At 42.5% G+C, this 22717-nt stretch overlaps 1 protein-coding gene across 1 annotated transcript in view; it reads left to right on the top strand.

Moving 5' to 3' along the window:
- The window catches only part of LOC104391215 (interferon-induced GTP-binding protein Mx-like), a 36084-nt gene that overhangs the window by 1531 nt on the left and 11836 nt on the right, over positions 1-22717 (top strand). The window contains exons 2-8 of the mRNA XM_010000450.1: positions 9465-9622; positions 16004-16134; positions 17269-17461; positions 18372-18509; positions 20242-20396; positions 21397-21535; positions 22470-22668. Coding sequence (XP_009998752.1) covers positions 9465-9622; positions 16004-16134; positions 17269-17461; positions 18372-18509; positions 20242-20396; positions 21397-21535; positions 22470-22668 — 1113 coding nt within the window. The remainder of the gene's footprint in view (positions 1-9464; positions 9623-16003; positions 16135-17268; positions 17462-18371; positions 18510-20241; positions 20397-21396; positions 21536-22469; positions 22669-22717) is intronic.

The following is a 22717-nucleotide window of genomic DNA, read 5'->3' on the forward strand; positions in this document are numbered from 1 at the left end:
GGCAACCTTCTGAGACAGTCCTCAAACTCTGTGCTGTCTGACAGCCCTTGCCTTCTACTCTAGGCCACAACTGATCTTACATCAGTTACAATTAAATTTCACATCAGCTTCTGTGTAGCTGTTACCATGAAATGTGCAAGTACTCCAATTACTCCATTCTCTTCAAGTACTCCATTGTTTACATTCTTTACATTTACTCTGTTCTTCATGCCCTTTTCATGTCCTCTGTTCTTTACAAACAGTACAAGTCAACAGTACAAGGTGCATACCCATAATCTGAATCACAGACCAAACTACCGAGAACCTTTCACAGCATAAATCCTGGCAAAACGTTCTTGAACTCTGTGGTGGTTTCACTTTTTCAGAAATGCAGCTGAGTTGTCTAGACAAGAGTGTTAATAATCTGCAGTGCTGAATAGGTATCATGCCACAGTGTTTAAATCTGGTAGGCAGGGTAGCCTCAAGTACTTTGATGTCTCTCTGACGTCAAGAAATTATGGAAAAATGGCCACTTGAGCAAAAAAAGGTGTCGCTTTTTCAATCACGTTTCAGAATAGAAGCTATCTTACAGATTGTTGGTTTGAAAGTGGGATTTTGACCTTACACAGAAACTGAGCACTTTTAAACCAACTGTCTTCTAAGGAGGATTTAAAAGCTTTTTCATGCAACCATAATTCTGAAAAATTAATATGGGAAAACATGAAATATAATTGGATTTAAAAATAATCACAACACCAGAAAATTAAACATTTAATTTTATCTGGGGACAAGGCCATAGGATGTAGGATCCCTTATCCCGATCCTTAAGTTGTCTGTCCTGTGCTCTACACCACAGGCAAACTCCAGCAGTGGAGGTCAATGTTGTCCATGCCAGATGACACTGTCAACCATAAGCAGCGGGTAAGAAGCGATTTGCTGCGCTCTCCTGGGCCAAGTGGGTGCTGTGGCCTTCAGCACAGGTAGGTGGTGTGCACCATGCCTTGTGAAATACTTCTGCGTGGTTAGTATAACATGCAGGATCACCACCAGGAAATGAGGTTAAAACCTGCAGAGCAATTAATCTTTTCCTAACCAAAGTAGGCAAATCCAATGGGAAAACATGAGGTTTAGGCAGTAGCATTACTCAGGGCTTGGGTTTATGTGTTTAAAAGCAAAATGGCACAGCAGCAGGTGGCAGCAGTGTCTTTCCAGATCCTCTGCATCTGCTTGTTGAAGTTTTCTACTTTGTGGTTACCTGTCCTGGACAGGCACTGGAAGCCACAGACAAGGGTGGAGGCCACACTGCCTTTCACTTGCCAGCAGCTTGGTCTCTAGTTTGTCAGACCTTCCTTTTCTGTGCGTTGCCAGTAGCAAATTTCAAATATTGGCACCAGCACCAGCCTACCAATCCATGTTTCTTACAAGGAGTGTTTGAGTAGGTCCCTCATATCCCCTGACCACTTAGGTAGATATTTTAGATAGAAGCCATTTAGATAGAAGCTATCACCAGTCCCAGTTTTCCCTCCAGCATGAGCATGACACAACTAATCCCATAAAGAATAAAGTACTGGGACAGAAGCCCTTTTTTATTTTTCCATTTAAGAGAATGAAAAGCATTTCAGGGTCTTGACATGTCTCTTAAAAATCCCTATATCCCTAGCAGCCCAATTTGATGTCAACAGTAGGGTATACTGATTAAATAATAGGTAACATTTCCAGTTTCTCAGTGTTAACTGTTTCTTTAGGTTCTTTATGTATTGTCATCTTCCTCAAAGTGGGAAGTTTCCACTATATTTAAAAGAAAAATACAATAAAGGAAAAGTTCTTCAGTGAAAGATGCCCTTTCACAGGTAGTCTGTGCTTAAAGCAAAACTGCCACTGACTGCAGTCCACTCAGAAGAGCAAAGAGAAGCTGATGACTTTCCTTACACATAGTGCCTGGTGGGAAGTAATAAATGAGTGTCATATCTCTGATCTCTTCTTAGCTGCAAGTGAAATACTGTGTGATGACTAGAATTCAGGGGATTAAGATGAGTCATTTTAATAATGGTTGAGCGACAGAAATTCCTAATTTCCTGGGACTTTTAAGTATTTATTTCACTTCTCTGCTGGTTGTTTTTGTGCTTTGGGGTTTTTTGTTCAGTTTTTTTGTTGTTTTGTTTATTTGTTGTTTTGTTGTTGTTGTTGTCTTTCTTTGCAGGGGCAATTCTCAGCAGCATAGAAAATGTAGATTCTCCCCTTCAAATACAAACTTTCCACTAGTAATCCAATACCAAACCTGCTTCAGATCTCATGAGTACTGATGAGCATCAGGAAATAACTCCTCTGAGCTTGGTAAGGTTGTGCCATGCTGATGCTGGGCTTGATAAAAGCCATGCAACACACACACAAAATTAGGTTGGTGCAGTTCATCAGGACATGTAGCAGGACATGACTAGTGGCTACATCTCTGTGGTATACACTGTGCCTGGGTGCAGTGCTTTGGCTTTGGGTCTCCAGATGTTTGATCTTCAGCTGTGTCTGAGCTGTGCTCATCTCACCTTGGGAAGTGGAGGAAAAATGGCTTACTGTTACATTTACCCCTCTCTGCCTTCTGCATCTCAGCCTCAAGGCCATGCTTCTGACCTTAGAGAGGTATTCCAGCACCCTGGGATGCCACCCGTATTTTCTGGCCCCTAGTACGTCCTTGCAGGCAAGGACCTCTCAGCAAGTGCCCAGACTGAGCATACGCATGTCTTCACATGAAACAGGCTCCCACCTTCCTCCTGAAGGCATTGTTTGGACCACTTCACCCAGCAGTCTTGGTAAAAGTCTGGGCTGCAGGAACTGTCCTGGTTTGAGCCAGGATGAAGGAGCCAAAAGCAACGTGCATATTAGATATGTATAGGAAAACCTTGCATTAAGATTGTACTGTAAAAATTTTGTTTTCATTAAAGCAAAAAAATCCACAACTGAAAATGGTTTTCCACCTCAGCAACCCTTTTAAAGGATCTTGGATGCTTGGGGATGTTTTTTGTAATTGCTTCTTGTAAATGGTCTTCGACTCTGCAACACTTTACAGAAAACCACTTTCCCATCTGTTATCCCATTGTTTTAACAGGGTTTCCAGTTATTTGTAGCAGTCATTTACAAGAACCTTTCAAAATTCCATAAAATGAAATAATTGTAGTCTATCTTCATTACTTCTTCAGCATAGGGTTGGTATGTGCTTTAAAACTGAGGGACTGAGGGTTAAAATTCAGGGCGTGATAAAGTGACAGTAATTTGTAAATCAGCACTGAGCAACCTAGCATTGCCCAAATTCTTCCTGAAAGCTCTGAGCATGCATGTTTAATTGGAGAAGGTAGTTTGGGGGACCTGCGGGTGATTTTTCATCTGTAGGTCACTTTTTGAACATGTCCCATTATGAGCCATTGGCTCAATTAATTAATTTGGTGACTGAAAATACAGTTTGGCACAGAGATGCTCCACACCTTTCTAAGCAGCTGGGTTCTGTAGAAGTGAAAGAAGTTTCTGAAGATTGGGAGGTGAAGAGTTAAGGTATCCTGCAGCCTGCCCACACGTGGGACAGGAAAGCAGACAGGTCTTGAAAGTCTCCAGAGAAGGAGACTCCACAACCTCTCTGGGCAGCCTGTTCCAGTGCTTTGTCACCCTCACAGTAAAGAAGTTTTTCCTCATGGTGAGGTGGAACTTCCTGTGTTGTAGCTTGGTGCCTGTTGCGAATGGGACGGGATGGCAGACAAGATGTATATGCGCAGATGAAGATCCATTGCATATAATGTTGGAGTCTTAACTCCCTAAAGCAGAAGGCACAAACACAGTCAAATTGTAGGAAAACTGGGAGATCAGAACAGAAGTTGAAGTTTGAATGCAGAAGACATCTTAACAATTAAGTTTACTACTTCTAGCTACATCAAACAATAAAGGTTAACCATGTAAATGCTAGCAACTTAATTATTATCAAGTTTTATACTAATTTGAACATGAATTATCTATAATCTTAATGTTGAAAATTACTCAACATTAAGTTTGCTAATAAAGGCAATGAAAGAGTTAATATCTCTCACCCTTGCCTGGGCACAGCTGGGTGTCCCTGGATGGATCATAATTCTCAAGAATTAGTCTCTCTGGCAGATGTCCCTGCTGGAGAGGAGGAGGTCCCAGCAACCTCATGGGAAAGTGTCTTGGAAGTCCCCTCGATCAGAGATGGGACCAGGCTTTTACAGAATAAAGTGCTTTGAGTGCTGTCATTTAATCATTTAACTATGTCTCCAACATCTCTCATTGGAGACTAAAAGGAAAATAGTAGAAAAAAACATGAAGGCCCAAGCAGACTCTTCTGTTTATCTATTTGTTCTTACTTTATCTCTGTTCTGGGCCTGGTTGTGGCTGGGCTGGGCTCCGTGTTCTTCAACACCGGAGAGCAGCTGGTGTTATGACCATCAACTTGGCCTCTGTTTGTACCTTTCAAGGTTGTTGCCAACTCAGAGTTTGCTAGGCCGTTGCCTTTCTCATGGGAATCTTTCCACTCCAGGCCTGGGACAAAAAGCAGTTGAATCATAGAGGGAAACTGAGGCAGGCATATTGAGAGATGGAGCACCCTGCTACGATCAGTCCTTGAGAAGCATGTTTTTTGAGAGCACAAAAAATAAGAGGCTTTTCCTTAATTTATTTTACTAGTTCTTGGTAAGCATTGTCCTGGCAATAAATGATGTCTCCCCATATGAATTGTTGATTGGTCATAATTTCAGTCTTTTCCTCTTGATTTCTTTTGATGCTAATAATTATGCTTTGTCATTTATTTATTTTTTTAAAAAGAACAATTAGAAATATGCCAGTCCTAATATTACTCCACCTGGAAAAGCAATTAAGCCCATTGAAGCACTGCTGCCCCAACTGGTACAAGTTTTAGCCCTGATTTTCCTCTGCTGCAGGGAATGGTATAGTGATATAAAAGCTCTTCACACATTTCACTGTGCTCTGATTTAAATTTTTTTTTTTTTTTCCAGGTTACTCACAAATAGTTGAGATTTTAACAAATTTAATGAGGATCCCACTGTTTATAATCACTACCACCACTAGCTGTACCCTCCACTGAGCTTCCTCAGCTCCATTGCAGAGGTGGCAAACGGGCATGTTCCCCAGCCAACTCCCTGTCAGTCAGTTAAAAAAAAAAATTAAAAACCCCACCAACCTGCAGACCCGGAGCAGGACAGAACTGGTTTTAGAGGAAGCAAAGAGAACAAAGAAATAGTATCTAATGTGTAAATGGCACTGTATATGGTAAATTCAGGTGTAACCTGGAGCTGCAGGCCAATAAAGAAAGAAAAAAGTGTAAATATGGGTTAGTGAACGTAAAACAGAAGAGGGATGAGAAGGAAACAAACAAAAAAAAAAATGGGAAGTCATTGCTGGCCCTTCCCTGGAAGTGTTGAAGGCCAGGTTGGATGGGGCTTTAAGCAACCTGGTCTAGTGGGAGGTGCCCCTACCCATGCAGGGGGGTTGGAACTAAGGTCCCTTCCAACCTGAACCATTCCATGATAATCTGTAGGAGCTGAACATGAGGATGTACAAAATGGCCCTGGAGGTATTTGCCTCCCTTCACAGCTGGAGCCATATAAACTGATTTTTTACAGAGTCAGAAGCACTTTATTTTATGCTGGCTGTCTGTGTCTATTTAATTTACTTATTTGCAATGATCTCAGGATCACTGATGCATATGCATGCCCTGAGTATGCATCTTCTCCATGTTCAGATGTGGAGGCATTACATGGCAAGTGCCATTAAGAGGCTGTTTGGGAACCCCTTCACTCCTCACACTCCTCACCATCCTCCCCTTTCCGGGAGAAAGTAATGACAATGAGACTCTGAGGGTAATTCTGGCAGCCCAGATGCCATCCTTGTCAGTTTCCTAGCTATAGCAGTCTAGACCCTTCCTTACTCTCCCAAATGCACCACATGGTGGGATTGTCTGTAATCTTCTCTGTCCAAGGTTTTTTGTTCCACAAGGATATCCGGTACCGCCAGGGGGATTTGCAACATTTTCCAATGTATGGACCATTTAGGAACAGAAAATGGACTTACAAAGTCCCACATAAAACTAAACCTCACAGATCCAAGAATGAGCTAATTGCTCTCTAGGGTTTTTTCAAGCAGCAATGTGGAAGCAATGTTGAGGAAAACTAACTTCACTGAGCAGGAGACAGAGAAGTGGTTGGAGGAAGAGAGAGCAGACTGCTGCTGAAATGGGCAGGCCTTGTGGCTTGGCCCATGTGTGCCCAGAGATGAATTTCAGCACAAACTGCTGTTGTCTGTGAGGGCAGCCAGGCTTCCTGCTTGTTCTGTCACATGTGGGCATACCTGTTTGGGACCCTCTCAGTGATCAGAGGCTTTCACCTGACAATGGCACAATTTCTGGGATAGTATAAGCAAGAAAACAATCTCTCCTGCTCCTTCTTTCCCCAGTAAGGGAGGCAAAGGTAATAACATTTTGAGAGGTTAAATGGAGTCAAGACAGAAAAGGTACAGAGCGAGTCCTAAATAAGAGCCTTCTGGGGCTACAAAACCCAAGCCTATGTTCAGAAGAAGAAATCCTTTCACTCAATCCTAATCAAAGTCTCCTAGTTCCCAGAATAACAGCCCTGTCTACAGAATTAAGTTGTTTCTCTCTACTCAGAGATGATGGCACGCAGCAGTCTTTCTCCACGCTGACCTTGCAGCCCTCATTTGCTCGCTTTCCTCCCTTCTCTGGGGAACAAATTGGAGCTCTGTTCAGTGCTGCTGCAGGGACCGTTCCCCACACACAGAAGAGCTTTTCAAAGACTAGGACACTTTAACTTTTACTCTTAGAAATATGCCAGCTTCCCAGCCCTTTTCAGCTCTGTCGGGGTTCAGCATCTTGCAGCTAGTGTCCCACCTCCCACCTCACCATCACAGGCATCTGAGAGGTGGGGAACCTAATTTCAGTGGCTTATCATGCTTGGCTAAATAATTTTCCCCTAGCAGTTATTAAATCCTAGAGACAGGAGGCCCAATACTCAGTGTATATACAGGGGTATTTGTTCAAATAAGCTAGAAAAAGGAAATAAAAATGGGAAGTAAGCTCTTGCTCTCTTAGCCAATGTAGCTGATGTCACAAAGCACAAAAAAAAACCCAAAAAAAACAACAACCCCCTTGTAGAGAAAGAATGAAAACCAAATGTTTGCCTCCCCTTTGTAGGCCTCTGCCACAGGACTCCTCTTTTACAACCGAAGACACAACCCAAAATTGCTCTGCAGTTGTCCAGTACTAAAGACCAAGGAAGGTAACATTTATTGTGGTAACTCTTTTCTCCTCACAGAGAGTTTTCTGATCAGGCTTTTAATCCCCTTCACTTAAAATGCACAGTGCTCTTTATCATCATATATGTGCATGAGTAAGCATGTTTTACAAACTGTTAGCCCAGTGTGACAGACAGGGCTGTGGGGCAAAGCTGCCCACAGGCTGGTACAGCTGAGACCCCCAACTTGGGTTTGCCTGTCCCTGGGATTGCAGGTCCTACCCTCATTCTCTGCCAGCTCGCTTAGGCCATGTCTTGCTCCCTCAGCATGAATCAACAGAGAAACAGATCTGTGGGGCAAAATACTCCCAGCCAAGGCTTCTATGGCCTTGCTGTACACAGCTCCTGGGGGAGGAGGAGGTTGATACAGATGACATTCTGTTTGCTCTCAGGACTGTGCATCCAAGAGTGACTGAGGTGCATTAGGTGCACTCTTGGTGCACATCTGCTGGCTTGCTGCTATCCAAAAGCATTCCAGTTTGGATGTACCGAGTCCCTCCTGTGTCGTGAGGCAATGTGCTGTAGCTGGGCACAGCCCCGAGGTTTGCTTTGAAAGCAAGTCAGAAGATATGGAGCCGAAGCTATATGCACCCTGGGGCAAAACAGTGCTGCCTCTGCATGCCTTGCTACTGCAGGAGATGCCGGGTGGAAAGCTGATAAAGTGAACTCTTCCTGCAGTCTCTAGGAAAAGCAACACAGTGCTTTTAGGATTGGGCTTTTGCCCAACAACCATCTCCAGTCTGCAATTGCTGGCAAAGCCAGGCCTTCTGCTCTGAGGCCTCTCAAGCTGTTTGTGAGATCAATACAGGGCCAGGGTCTTTCCCTCTCATTCACTGCCCAAGGTAATTTCTGCTTTCTGATATTAAAAAGAAAAGAATATGCCCTGTTGTTAAAAACAGGAGCTTAACTGCTGCTTTCGGTAGCTAGTCTCCCTATGTACTGGACTGCCACCACAGTACACAGTGTTGGCTGAGAAGGGATTGTTTGGCAAACAGCTGTTACAGCCCAATACAAAATTTTAATTCTGTAGCAGTAGAGCATCATATAACTGGCACTTACTCTCAGGGACACTCCAGTATATCATATAGATATCCCTAATCATAGATCGGGATATTTAATGTGCAGTGCAAAGAGGTAATGGCTCAGATGTGTGGAAGCAGCAGGTGCCTCCAGCTGGGGCAGAAAAGGGTTAGACAGCAGGGCTTTTTCTGACAGCCACTTCTCTGGGCACTGTTCACATCTGATCTAAAGTCAGGGCTGATCTATTAATCTTCTTGACCATGTTGAAAGGCTTGCTGTCACAGGAATAGAAGGGACCTCTTTCAGGGGTAATACCTATGCTGAATGGGGACTTCCTCCTGAGTGTCTGTTTTTAGTTACCCTGTGAGGTAGCTTTTTATATCAAGTACTATCAAGCTGTACTGGTTTGCAAAAGCTCAGACAGGCATGCACAGTAATTTCATCAGCTAAAAAGTTCTGTAGACTCAGAGCTTCTTCTGCACATATACACTAGAGACACGTAAAGTGTCTGCAGCTCAAAAACTCCACACATCCCTGTTCACATCAGTGACTACAGTGTTGGCCTGAGGGCACCTCTGCACACACCCAGCAGCTTCTTTAGTATCACTTCTGCATTACTGACAGTCCCACTTCCCATGGCTCACATGAACAAACTGTGACAGCTTTTTCATTCCTCTTCTCTAGAGTCCTGGAGCCCAGTTTCATGTCATTTCAGACAAATGGACCAGCAGCACAAAAAATTCAGGTCCGGATGGGCTTCCCTGTCACAAACCCATGTCCACATGGCTCTCCAACTGATGCTGCTGAGAAACATCTCTGGAGGAAGAGCTGAGAGCTAGTGGGACTTTCATGCAAAAAAATATCATTCTGGAAGGCTGCAGTCCCCAAACACCTGGAGTACTTCAACAAAGAAGTGAAGGAAAATTCCCCTGCTGCTGCCTACACCTCTCCTGTTCTGGATCAAAGGGTAAGATTTCCCTGAGATGGGAGCCCAGCCCAGCAGCACACAGTGTGCCCAGCTCCTCCCCTCCTTTGGCAAACAAGCTCATGGACAAAAATAAGTATCTTAACACTTCTGTAGTACTATATTAAAAACAAGGACTTAAGGATTTTCTATTATGTAATTTCCCACAATTTTGCTTGCAGGACAGCTCAGCAGGGATGCAAGGTCTCTTTCTATGACCATTTGACCCACTTTCTGGATGAGGGAAAAGCTGTGGACATTGTCTGCCTGGACCTTGGTAAGGTCTTTGACACTATCTCCCACAGCATTCTTCTGGAAAAGCTGGCGAATCATGGCATAGGTAAGTGTACTTTTCACTGGGTAAAAAACTGGCTGGATGGTCGGGCCCAGAGAGTTAGGGTAAATGGGATCAAATCTGTCACCAGTGGTGTCTGTCAGGGCTCAGTTTTGGGGCCAGTCTTGTTCAGTATCTATATCAGTGATCTGGATGAGGGGATGGAATGCACCCTCAGTAAGTTTGCAGAGGACACCAAATTGGGTGGGAGTGTTGATCTGCTAGAGGGTAGGAAGGCTCTGCAGAGGGACCTGGACAGGCTCAATAGATGGGCCAAGGCCAGTTGCATGAGGTTCAATAAGGCCAAGTGCCAGGTCCTGCATTTTGGTCACAACAACCCCAGAAAAAACTACTGGCTTGTGGAAGAGTGGCTGGAAAGCTGTCCAGCAGAGAAGGACCTGGGAGTGCTGGTTAAGCCAGCAGTGTGCCCAGATGGCCAAGAAGGCCAACAGCATCCTGGTCTGCATCAGGAATAGCATGGCCAGCGAGTGATGATCATGCCCCTGTACTCGTCACTGGTGAGGCTGCACCTCGAGTACTGTGTTCAGTTCTGGGTCCCTCACTACAGGGAGGTATTACTACTACACTGAGGTGCTGGAGCATGAACTACCAAGCTAGTGAAGGGTCTAGAAACCAAGTCATATGAGGAGAGGCTGAGGCAATAGGGATGTTTCGTTTGGAGGAAGCTGAGGGGAGACTTCACTGCCCTCTACAGCTACCTGAAAGATGGTTGTAGGGAGGTGGGTGTTGGTCTCTTCTCCTGAGTGAATAATGACAGGACAAGTGGAAATGGCCTGAAGTTGCAGCAGGGGAGGTTTAGATTGGAAATTTGGAAGACTGTCTTTACTGAAAGAGTGCTCAGGCACTGGAACAGCCTGCCCAGGGAGGTGGTTGAGTCACCACCCTTGGAGGTATTCAAGAAATGTGTAGATGTGGCACGTCAGGTCATGCTCTAGTGGCTGAGTGGGTGTTATTTGGTGGAGTGTGTGTTTGTTTGTTTTGTTTTGTGGTTTTTTTTGGGGGGGGAGGGGTGGTCTGTTGTGTGATGGTGGTTTTTATTTATTTTGTTTTGCGGTTTTTTGTGATGCTGGTTGGACTCAGTGATCTCAGAGGTCCTTTTCAAACATGGCTATTCTGTGAAATGAATATTTTCTGTGAATCACAGAATCACGGAGATTAATATTATAACAAATATTTTCTCTGAAAATACAGCCTCATGTTTGGGCACCAATAAATTATTGTAATAGTTTAACTCAGGATCAGCAATTAAACCAGTGACAAAAAAACTCTTGATCCCCTCCCCCAGCTGCCCATTCCCGGCCCGGACACCATCTCACCCCGAAGCACACTAGACAGCTTTAATTAAATACTAATGATTAAAAAAATATGTACAATTGTATACAAATATGTTCAGGAATGTGCAAAACCCCTATTGCCTTCCCCTACCCCAAGCAACTCCCAGAGCATCTCCTGAGCTAGGAGCAGTTCTGAAATGTCCTGGAGCTGCCGGAGCAAGAAGCAGAGCAGACAGGAGCTGAGGGGAGAGTTGTGAGGGTCTGGAGTGCACGGGCCTACGGATCAATGGTGATGGATAGACAGAGTCCTCCCTGGATGCCAGCCATGGATGGAAGAGAAAGGAAGAAGGAGGGCTTGACTCCTGTGGTCCCTGAATTTATACCAAGACCTACTGTCACGGGCCGGTACCCAGGGGGGCTACCGGCTGTCAGGATGTTTCTGCGACTTCCCCCCCCAGTGTGGAGAGGTTTGTGAATGAGCCCGAGGGTCACACGTGGCGTTCGCCTCTCACAGAGGAACAGCCACTGTGGGACCATATCTCAGAGGGTAGATCAGAGTACCCTCTCACCACACTGACGAATTGTTACTGAGACCAATGTTTAGTTTACGAATTAATCGGTTTATTAAGGATCAACACAAACTAAGGGGTCAAGGTTCAGGAGAGGTTGTCTGGGTGTATATTGGAAAAGGGATTAAAAGGTGCTGAGATCTATAAAAGGCACACTCCGAGGGAGGGGTGTAAAATCAATGGAGTGAAAGGGTAGGAGTTGAGCCCGGTGGGGGGGCGGGGAGGTGTGTGTGTGGCCCAGACAGATGAACAAATGAATGGCCACAGGTCAGATCTGACTTAGTTCATCAAAACAGAGTCCCTGCTGGGAAGCCCAGCTTGGGATTTCCCTTGGAGCAGCAGGTCTGTGAGGAAGCCTACGCCTTAGGTCGGGACACTACCTGAGGAGACGTTGGGATTGAGTGACCTCATCTTTGGCGAGTGATAATTCTTCTAGATATATCTTTGAGAGCCTTGCCACTATTGGGCAAATTATTCCAGGTACCTGAGGGGGAGATTTTCCCTTTTTCTGAGTGAATGTGCAGGTGTGGGATTATTATTATTACTATCAATTACAAGACTAGTCAAAAAAACCCTTGGAATTCTTAAGTAGTTATACGGTAGTATTATCAATATTTCCAACCAACATCCAAATCTGTGGTATTGTTTTTTATTTATTGGAGTACTAAACAGTGTTGATTGGAATAAATATTAATTCCTAGTAAGCTCCTGTGTGTTTATGGGTGCCTCTCTTACACTCTGACAACCAAGGTGCAGCCAAGGTGAGCAGAGGCACAGCCTGTCACACTGGCTGGCCTAGAAAGTGTCCCTGTGAGATGGAAAAATATTCCTTCTGCTGTGGAGGAGACCTGCACCCACTTGCTTTTTGCATGAAGGGATGAGGAGGCTGAAAGGTTCCCCTGGATGGCACGTGGGCCAGCATCTCCAGCAGGTAGTCCTGGTGTGAAGGCAGCACAGCAAGTTGCCTGGTTTCTGTTTAACCCAGCTGGTTTCGCCCCAGATGTGAGTGAGCTGACTCGGTGAGATGACTTTTTGAGGGAGAAAAGGGAGGTTGTTACTTATGGGTATAATGTCCAAGTACCTTTGCCATTTGCCGCTGTTACCCTGCCATGCAGTACAGCTAAGCCCTGAGTCAACCAACTGTACTCATGGGGAATTCCTGCTCTCTGCAAAACAAGAGAAGGGAAGTTGCTGCTATATAAGGAATTAAAAAAAAAAACCACAAAAAAACCCCACAAAAAGCCTTGCATTGCTATTCTCAGGACTATCAAGAAACGAAACCAGGCTCATTATATAATCAGTTTCGTTTCTCTTGGTTCTTGTCACAGTGTACAGGTGGAGCCTGGAAATAAAAAGCACCAGAAGTTGCAAAACACTTCTCCTTGCTACAGGACACTTCTCAGGTACAAGTCTCTCTTTTCCTTCTTCTAAGAATAATAATGCAAATTTTGACTGTTACCTTCATTCCTTTTTATAGTTGCATGTGAGAAGGCTGCATAAGTTTAACCACACTAAAGCAAGTGTGGTTAAACCAGGTTGCCAGGTGTAGGATTTGGTGTTTTCTGGGATGGGGAAAAGTAAAATACAGTAGTAGTATTATTTCATCTTTCAAGGCAGACAACTGAGAGCATTTAAATTGGAACACATTTTTAAAGTACATACTGGGGCGGTGGGGGGAGGGTAGTTGGGATCAGCAGCACAGTCTAGCCAGCAATATTAATGTGTAGCATCATAAGCTTTGCACTGCTTCTTCTTTTTTTATTATTTTTCTTTCTGAGGGAACAGCTAGAATTAATAAATGTACAACCCAGAGACTGTGTATTTCAGATATCCTGAAGTCACAGGATACATCAGGCATAAGTCCATGCTCTCCTGTGGCTGGACACAGTGAATAAATGCAAGAGCTGTGTGGGTTCAGAGCTGCAGCTTTGTGCTTTGGGTTTGATAGTGGATTTTGTTATTATCCCTTGAGATGCAGAGCCAGGATCATTAGATCTTGGAAAATGAGGCAGCTCCTCTTCAGGATCATCAGCAGGTTGGTGCTTCATGCAGATGTGGTTGTGTAGTGCAGGGCTTTGTGCCAACACACAGGCAAGCAAGTATCTGAATGTAAGAAGATCAATGCTGTCCTGACAATGGAAGCAGGGGCAGGTCTGGTGAGGAGCGTGTTACCAGACTTTCTTTAGCTGCATATCATCCAGGCACCACAATTCACATATGGCTTCTGGCCAGTTTCAGAAAAGCACTTACAAAACTCCAGATCTTTTTTTCCCTCTCCTTCCTTCTTTCTTTCATCCGATGTTGTCAAGGCCCAGTACAAAGAAATCACTATGCTTGTATGGCACAGTGAAGGGATGCACCTAGCTATCTAGCCTTTTCTAGGTCCAGGCAAAGAACAGCCAGGTAGCCTCAGAAATCCACACATTATTTACTTTGCTGCTTTCTGTAGGTATCTTCATTATGCTGTATATCTGTATGTGCATGCTGTGGTCTGCACTATAGACCTAGCTAAAAAATCTTCTAGGTATGTGGTAGGATATAGCCCTCACACTGAAACATTTCCAAGTTGTCACTTGTTTTTGTCAGACTCCTTAAGGCTCAGCTTCCTAAATGTCACAAGTTTATGTTTCAAGGTCTTTTGGGGTTTGTTTTTTTCCTGATGGCTTACTACACTATTTTTGCATTTCATCCTATGCATTATAAGAATGGCTAAAGCTTGCTGTATAACTTCTTTTTGAAGGAAAAACATTCATGTTTAGGAGACCATATGCTAAAACCAGTAAGTAACTCTAAACACAGACCAATGAATATAAATAATAATGTAAAAGGGATGAAAAATTGTTCCTGAGTAATACTTATGTTAAATTCAAAATGTATTTCAAAATTCAAAGGCAAGTAGAGAATGAGAGAAACAATAAAAGGGATTATTGTTAGAAACATTATTATCAGTAAATTATTTCCTGTAGCAATAGAAAATCTCAAAATAATCTGTTGGCCAGTGAATGGGGAATGCATGTTTGTTGCAGATAAAACACTGAGTCCTCATTCAAGGAAGAAAAATCTCATAATTCATGAACAGAAACAGTTTAAAAGTTCATACTGAAAGAAAGAGGATGTGTGGATAAACATGAGGGAACTAAATGCCTGCAAAGAAATTAAAGTAGTTCAGTCATCTTTTGTTCTGGTTGAAATTGAGAAGTTTTCCCACAGTACTTTATTTTTTATTTGTATAAAGGGACACTGGAATGAATATCTCTTTAAAATTTTAATGCTTTATTAAGAAAAAAAATATTTAATAGCAAATCTGTAAAGAACCTGGGTTTTTTCAAACTTCTTTTACACATGAAAAGTATAACTTATGTTGTGTCTGATCATCCTATTTTGACATCTGCTAAAATTAGAAAACATGTAAACTTAAAGCATATAAAATATTAAAATAATATTTCAAGCAAAAATGTATTTCTCCTAATTAATTTTCCAAGTTTTTGAGTTAAGCAGATCTTGGTTTTTGCAGGAAGAGGTTAAAAAAATAGCTTTGAAAAAACACTGTATTTTTTTTCTTTAAATCATTCTCTCTGGAAATCACTCTCCCTGGAAAACTCCAGTTCCTTCAGTCACTCATAGAAAATAGCTCAACAAAACTTTTATATAAAGAAAAGCTGAACAAAAAAATAAAAAGTCTCCTAGTTGTTCCTTTTGATATATCATGTCAAGTATGATACATGCTATATCATGTCATGCTTTTTGGAGATAGTTTTAAGCTGGGGGAGGGGCAGGACACTGGGATACAGAGCTTCTAAAATTGGTGTAAGACTGACCCCTGGCAAGTGTTTCTACTGCAAGAGAGGCCAGTTGGCCACTTAGCAGATCGTGGCATGGTGTGTCCTACTCTTATTGCTGCTGGCCTACCCATGTAGGCCCTCCTTGTGCCACTAGACAGCCTGTACTCCTGATCCCTGGTGACTGAAATTAAGCTTTTGGACACTCTCCAACCATGCTTAGCAGCTGCCCTACTGACTGAGCTCAAAACACCTTTCAGCAAAATATTTCATTGAGGAAAACTGGCTTTTTGAAAACAAACAAACAAACAAACAAACAAAAAACCTGGTGTAGCTTCATCCCCAAAAAAACTCCAACAACCAACATTCTTATTTACTCTTGGTCAGATTCTTTTTTTTTGAAAACACAAAGAAAGCAAGGAGAAGCAGGAAGAAGAGTTACAAGTCTTCTATCCTCTGGAAAGCAATTGTAGTGATTTGAAAATGCTATGGCACTTGATATTTTCTGAGGGTTTGAATCAGTAAATAAAAGTATGTTTGATTTTCTCTGCTGTGATCACTTCTGCAAGCTGGAGTTACTCAGTGTCCCATGTTTGATTTCAGAAGCTGTACAAAGGAGTGCTTGGACCAGGCAGCAATCGCTGTTTAGTGAAGCATCTATGGACAACCAACATGCAAGGCCAAAAAACCTTTTTTCCCCAGAGAAAGATGTTTTTACATCACCTTCCTTTCAACCGTATTTAGAAGCTTTTACAATACCTCTCCCAGTAGACTCTGAAGATGGAGATCTTCTGATGTCAGAGGCCATGGTTGAGAGAAAACCTAGCTATGAGCAGAAGGAGTTGAAGACACAGGATTATAAAGAACAGGACAAGGTAAAGCAGATACCAGAAGAGGGCATAGATCCTTCCCACTCACATCTGTGTTTCAGTTTGTGCTCCTGGATGAATTCCCTTGTCTGCTTGGGCAATCTGTAGTTGTTAGGTCTAAGCAGAGAAGTACTTTTGGGATCAGAGCCAAGCAGTCATTTGTGTAACTAGGAAGATAAGTACTTGCAATTATTCTGCAGGCATTAAAAAATCCAGGTGTGAATAATAAGATGGCAGCAGCCTAGCAGCCAATTTAATGTGCAATATGTGCCTGTTTCATTGGTAACAATTAGGACATTAAACAGAAATTCTAAAATCTGAGATATTTCTTGCTTGAGGCTCTGCTACCTTCAACAGAAATACAAGGAAAGGTTAATACTAACCTGTGTTCAGTATTTGACACAGAAATCAGATTATTTTTAAGTGTGTGTCACAGTTAATGAAGTTCCTTGAGACAAAGTTAATGTTGGGAAACTTCAGTTTTTCTTTCAAAAAATCAGGCATGAGTATGCCTGGCCCATTAGAGTCTGTAAAACATTGGTATTCTCAAAACTGCATTTCAAAAAAGCAGCAGTCAGGCTGGAACATGGAGAGACAAACAGGGAAAAGAGACTGCTCCTTGTATCTGGGCATATTTAACAGGATGTGAACCAGTTTTGTAAAAGGCTGAAAAACACTGTGTTTTCATGAAAATACAGAGCCTGTGTTAATACCTAGCATGCATTTAAAACAAACAAAAAATTACAATAATCAGTAATTTAAAACAAATCTTTTATATTCATGCCTAAAACTAGGCATGAATATAAAAAACGGACAGGATGTGACACTTTGAAAGATTTTAGTCACAGGACGCTACAGCAGAGCACTTTCGGTGTCTGCAGATAAACTAAACCTTCAAACTTCAAAACAAAGATTTAATAAGCTATTCTGTACTAAATTATTTTATTACTGGGAGTAGTCTTCATTTGCATACACATTCTTCACTACTACTAAGTACAGCTTAATTCCAGTACATAAGTTTTTGTAGAGAATGATCAGCTGGAAAAGATGCCTAGAAGGGTTTGGGGTTTTGTTTTGTTATGTTTTTGTGGAAAAAACTTAATTTCAAATTACGGAAAATTCTAAATTTAACTCTAGCAGGCAGCAGAACCTACCTTGAGCAACCAGTATGAGGAAAAGATCCGACCTTGCATTGATCTCATCGACAGCCTGAGATCTCTTGGAATAGAAAAAGACCTGGGTTTGCCTGCAATCGCAGTGATCGGAGACCAGAGCTCTGGGAAAAGCTCTGTCCTAGAAGCCCTGTCTGGTGTTGCTCTTCCTAGGGGCAATGGTAAGAAACCTTCTCGGGTTTTCACCTGAATTTCACATTGATGAGGTGGTGAGGTGTTTTTTTCCTTGTCTAAGACTGGCTATTTCCATGACTGAAACTGTATCTAAGTTGTGAGATTCTAAGGACCTTCTCAGCTCTGGTTTCCAGTAGAAGAAATGGATGTGCAGGTGGGGCACTGCAGGCTAACTCCAACAAGGCACATATTCTGGGTGGTCAAGAGACCAGAATTAAAGAAGAATGTAGTACAGGATACTTGCCCCAAACTATGGGCTGACTGAAAGGTAGCATCAGTTCACACTGTGCATTTCCCACCAAAGAGTGGTGCAACAGAGTAACAGTTTCACATAGAAGACTAGTTTTGAAAATTGCTTTTGGGGTTGGTTTGGGGTTTTTTAACTACATTTTCTCACAGATACTTTTTTTGGCAAAAAATATACAGAGATTTTTACTTATAAATATGTGCCTTGGGTGTTATTTACATGAGAGAAAAAAAAAATTGGAAGGTTTTACAGCTCAAGAAGATTCAGTTTTAAGCTGTGTGTGTGTACATACACAAATAAGTTCTGCAAGTTCTGTATGAGCTGACAATACCATCTAGTCTTTCAGGCTACACTTGAGAAGGTTTTCATAGGATGTAGGTGCAGCACTGAAATAGGTCATCCAGAGAGCTGTGAATATCCATCCTTGGAGGTGTGCAAGACAAGATGTGGCTGGACAGACCCATGGCTGACCTCATCTAGTGCCAGTGTCACTGGTGGGATGTAGGATGAGAGCCCTCTGGCAATGTCTCTTCTAACATTTGTGTCTCCGTGCAAAGTATTAGGCAACCCTGTGCATGCCATGCAGTCCATGGCTGTGCATAATGCATCACAACTGCTGAGAGAGTTACCTCTCTTTGGAACTGCTGCAGGTATTGTTACTCGATGTCCCTTGGAACTTAAACTGAAAAGAGCACCTGCCACCCAGGCATGGAGAGGGAAAATTTGTTACCGCAACATCAGCGCAGAGCTCCAGGACGCTTCTCAGGTGGAGCAAGCAATAAGAGAAGGTGAGTTGTAACATACTCCCCTCTGGTTTGTCTTGCTCTGTCTTCTCTGAATCGTTTCTCCCCTTTTCTTAGTCTGAGCAGCAGACCCCAGACTAACACAGTGATTGTAGCCATGAGCTGAATTCAAAGCAGAATAAGATAGGGTAGCATAATACAAGTCTCAAGACAGTTGTATTGCTTCAGTGGTGAAGACGATCCATGATGTCTGATAAAACCTCAGGCTGTGTCCTAAGCTGGATGATGTCTGGTTGGTTTGGCTTTTTGTCAAATTGTAAACATGCAAAGCTCTGACATCAGTTCAAAACCTCAGAGAATGCTTGAGGTGTACGTGGTTGGAAATCTTGTGGTTTTAAAGAAAATTGCAAGAAGGCAGAGTGGAGGGCCTTATAGAGCTTCTGCCACCTAGTGTGACCATAGTCTCAGTCACTTGCCTTCCCATATCCCAAGTTTATTTTTACAGTATTTCATGCTGTGTTTTTCTTACCCAAAGGGCAGTAGGTACTTGCCCTAAATGTGAAAGTTGGATTGTCTTTATTTCATTGATTAGCACAGCTCTGCAACATTATTTGTTCTAATGTTTTTTTCTTTAGCTTTTTATGAGTTGCTGGAGCAAGTTCAAAGAAGGGCAATAAAACTGGCGAAAGGGCTGGAGAACTATGAGGAGAGGCTGAGGGAATTTGGATTATATAGTTGGGAGAAGAGGGGGGCTGAAAGGATCACTCTACAACTACTTGAAAGGAGGTTTTAAGGAGGTGGGTGTTGGCCTCTGATCTCAAGTAAATAATGATAAGACTAGAGGAAATTACCTGAAGTTACCCCAGGAGACATCTAGACTAGATATTATGAACAATTTCTTCAATGAAAGCGTGGTCAGGCACTTGAACAGGCTACCCAGGGAGGTGATGGAGTCCCCATCCCTGGAAGTATTTAAAAAACATGCCGATGAGGCACTTCAGGACTTGCTCTAGTGGGCATGGTGGCTTGTTTGTTTGGGTTTTTGTTTTGTTGTTCCTGTTGTTTTTTATGTTGGTGGTTTTTTAGGGTCTTTTGTTTGTTTTGTTGGGTTTTTTTGGGAGAGGGGTTGGTTGGACATGGTGATCTTAGAGCTCTTTTCCAGCTGTGACAATTCTGTTTAATTTTGTATGTGAAAACTGGCAAGGCAGGTGGTATGAATTGATTAAGGTATTTACAGAGCTGAAGATCTCTCCTGAGAATGACAATGGGGTTTCCTTGCTTCTCTGAGCTTTTCACAAGCATTAATGCCCTACAAGATCTGGGACAAAATACTTGATCTCTCAACCCCTCTATTAAAATGTGAATAATATAGAATAACAGCTATTTATTATTCAAGACAGGCACAGATAAATTAATGCTTATGAAGCATCCTGACATTAAGAGAGTATTTCTACACCTGACTAGTATTTAATCTGATCATTTTCATTGTGACTTATTTACATGTATTTTGTCTGCATACATAAGAGTCCATAAGTATATGCTCTGTAATGTATTGCAGTTCACATTCCAAAAGGACTTTATATTAGCCACATATTGCATAATAATTTCCCTATATTTTTGCATAAGTTGATTTACGTGTGTGGCTGAATCTGAAAAAAAGCCAGGTCTAAAAGAATCTTAGGTCGTAACGGGTACTTTTCAGTGTCATTGTGTTCATCTTCACTTCAATGGATTGTTTGAAGCTTGTGTTCATTGCATTGCTCTTTTCTTTTTGCAGCCCAGGATATTGTGGCAGGTACTAGAGGTGCCATTAGTGGAGAACTAATTTCCCTAGAAATTTGGTCCCCGGATGTCCCAGATCTGACACTAATTGATCTTCCTGGAATTGCCAGAGTGGCTGTGGGAAATCAGCCAAAAGACATTGGGGAGCAGGTAAAACTCAGTCTCATGTGCCAACCTGGGCACAGGGTCACTTCTGTAGCCTACCTCATATATGAGCCTTTACTGTAGGATGCTGGAGTTATTATGCTGGTCTTCTGAGCCAGCAACAGAGCTACACTAATAGGCCTAAACAGGCCTATTTTTCCAGCAAAGATTTGCCAATAGGAACAGTGAGGTCCAGGATCTCATGTCTGCCCTGTCATTCAGAAGGGAGCTGCCCATACTAGCTGTGAAGGAGCTACCTCAGGTGCCTTGACACAGTCTATCCATGGCAGCATGGAATAACCCAGCCATATGCACCCTGAACACAGTACTGGGCCTGGGTTCCTTGACTAGACCACAGTCTGGAAGATAGATACATCCCAAAATGAATGGTCTCTTATCAGCTCTGTGGATGTATTTGGCAAAGGTGACTAGATCTGAGTTATTGTAAGCTCTTCTGGAGCAAGATGAAAAATTGGCCCTCTTGCAGATTCATTACTCTGTCATCCCTTACCCACAGAGCACTTGATTGTTCTGGTGGGTTTTTTTTCACAAATACTCCACTGAAATATAAGCCAAAGAGATTTGCTCTCCTTTCAGAGGTACAAATTCGAGATTTATCAGCATAATCTAGCTTGATTTGTTTTGTGTGTATACCTAGACATCAGAACTTCCTTTTCTTTTATGTGATTATTTATGAAATATCTTTGTTATTTCCATAATGAAGAATCATGCATACAAGAGGTTAAACATTACATAGCTTTCAGGACAAGCATAATGACAGTCTGATCTCATTTATGCTAGGTGTTTGGATTAATCTTGACAAAGGAAAAGAGGGTGCATTCTTCTGCTGATCCCTTTATATGCCATCCTTTAGCATGTAATACTATCCTCGATATATGCAACATTTAATGTCATCAGACATTGGCTCATGTTGCTAGAAATGGTCACATCTTACATGCAAGCATCTCATTTCACTGGACTTCATTACTGTTGTATTGCATTGCAGATCAAACAGCTACTTAAAAAAATTATTGGCTGCAAAGAGACACTCAATTTGGTAGTGGTGCCATGTAATGTGGATATTGCAACAACAGAAGCACTGAGGATGGCTCAAGAGGTGGACCCCAGTGGAGAAAGGACACTTGGTGAGGCAAATTTTAAGCTACAAGTTGAAGAGAAGTGCATATCTTTTTTTCCATGAAGGTCTGATATTCTGTGTTCCACAACAAATCTGTGAAATTAGCTATTAGAAGAACAGGAAAAAAAAACAACAACAAAAAAACACAGCCTAAATAAACTATTTACAAAAATTGAGGTGATCCAGTAGCTCTAATCCCTCATTTTTGAGTCTTGCTGACAGCCATGTTATGAATAGTTGGAAAATAAAAATCTCAGAGCTAATGGTGGAAAAGCTTTGCTGCTGCCTGTTAAAAAGGTTTTGCAAGACAAAAGGCATGGAGACCTCATTGCCCTCTACCTGAGTAGATGTACCTGAAAGAAGATTGTAGGGAGGGGGGTGTTGGCCTCTTCTCCCAAGTAAGTAACAACAGGACCAGAGGAAATGGCTGAAGTTGCAGCAGGGCAGGTTTAGATTGGATATTAGGAAGAATTTCTATACTGAAAGAGTGGTCAGACACTGGAACAGCCTGCCCAGGGAGGTGATTGAGTAACCTCCCTTGGAGGTATTCAAGAAATGTGTAGATGTGGCACTTCAGGGCATGCTCTAGTGGTGAGATGGGGGTTTTTTGTGGGAATTTTTTGGTGGAGTGTGTGTGGTTGTTTGTGTATGTCTGATTTTTTATTGGGTTGATGGTTGGACTCAGTGATCTTGCAGGTCCTTTCAACCATAACTATTCTGTGATTCTGTGATTCTATGGTGAGAGGCCCACTGTAGAGGAAGTTTTACAGTGAAGAGCCCAGAAGCTAAGAGCTTTCTAGGAGAGAGGAAACAAAACTAAGAGAAGTTGCTTTATAAAGCACAGTACTGAGCATTCTGCTTTGATGTTGCCATACCCTGCTGTACCTCTCCCACCTTTAACTGCTGCTCTCGACTAACTTTTTCTTTGCATAACTTCACAGGGATCCTCACGAAACCCGACCTGGTGGACAGAGGAACGGAAGAGTCTATAATTAACATAATACAAAACCGGGTCATCCCCCTTAAAAAAGGTTACATGATCGTGAAGTGCCGTGGGCAGCAGGATATCCACAACAAACTTAGCTTGGCTGCTGCAATGGAGCAGGAGAGAAAATTCTTTGAGACTCACAAACAATTCAGGTACTTCTCACAGAAAAGACACAATCGAAAACATATTAAAGTCACTTCA

This window comes from Chaetura pelagica, unplaced genomic scaffold (genome assembly GCF_000747805.2).
Source record: "Chaetura pelagica isolate M959 unplaced genomic scaffold, ChaPel_1.0 scaffold244, whole genome shotgun sequence".
NCBI lineage: Eukaryota > Metazoa > Chordata > Aves > Apodiformes > Apodidae > Chaetura > Chaetura pelagica.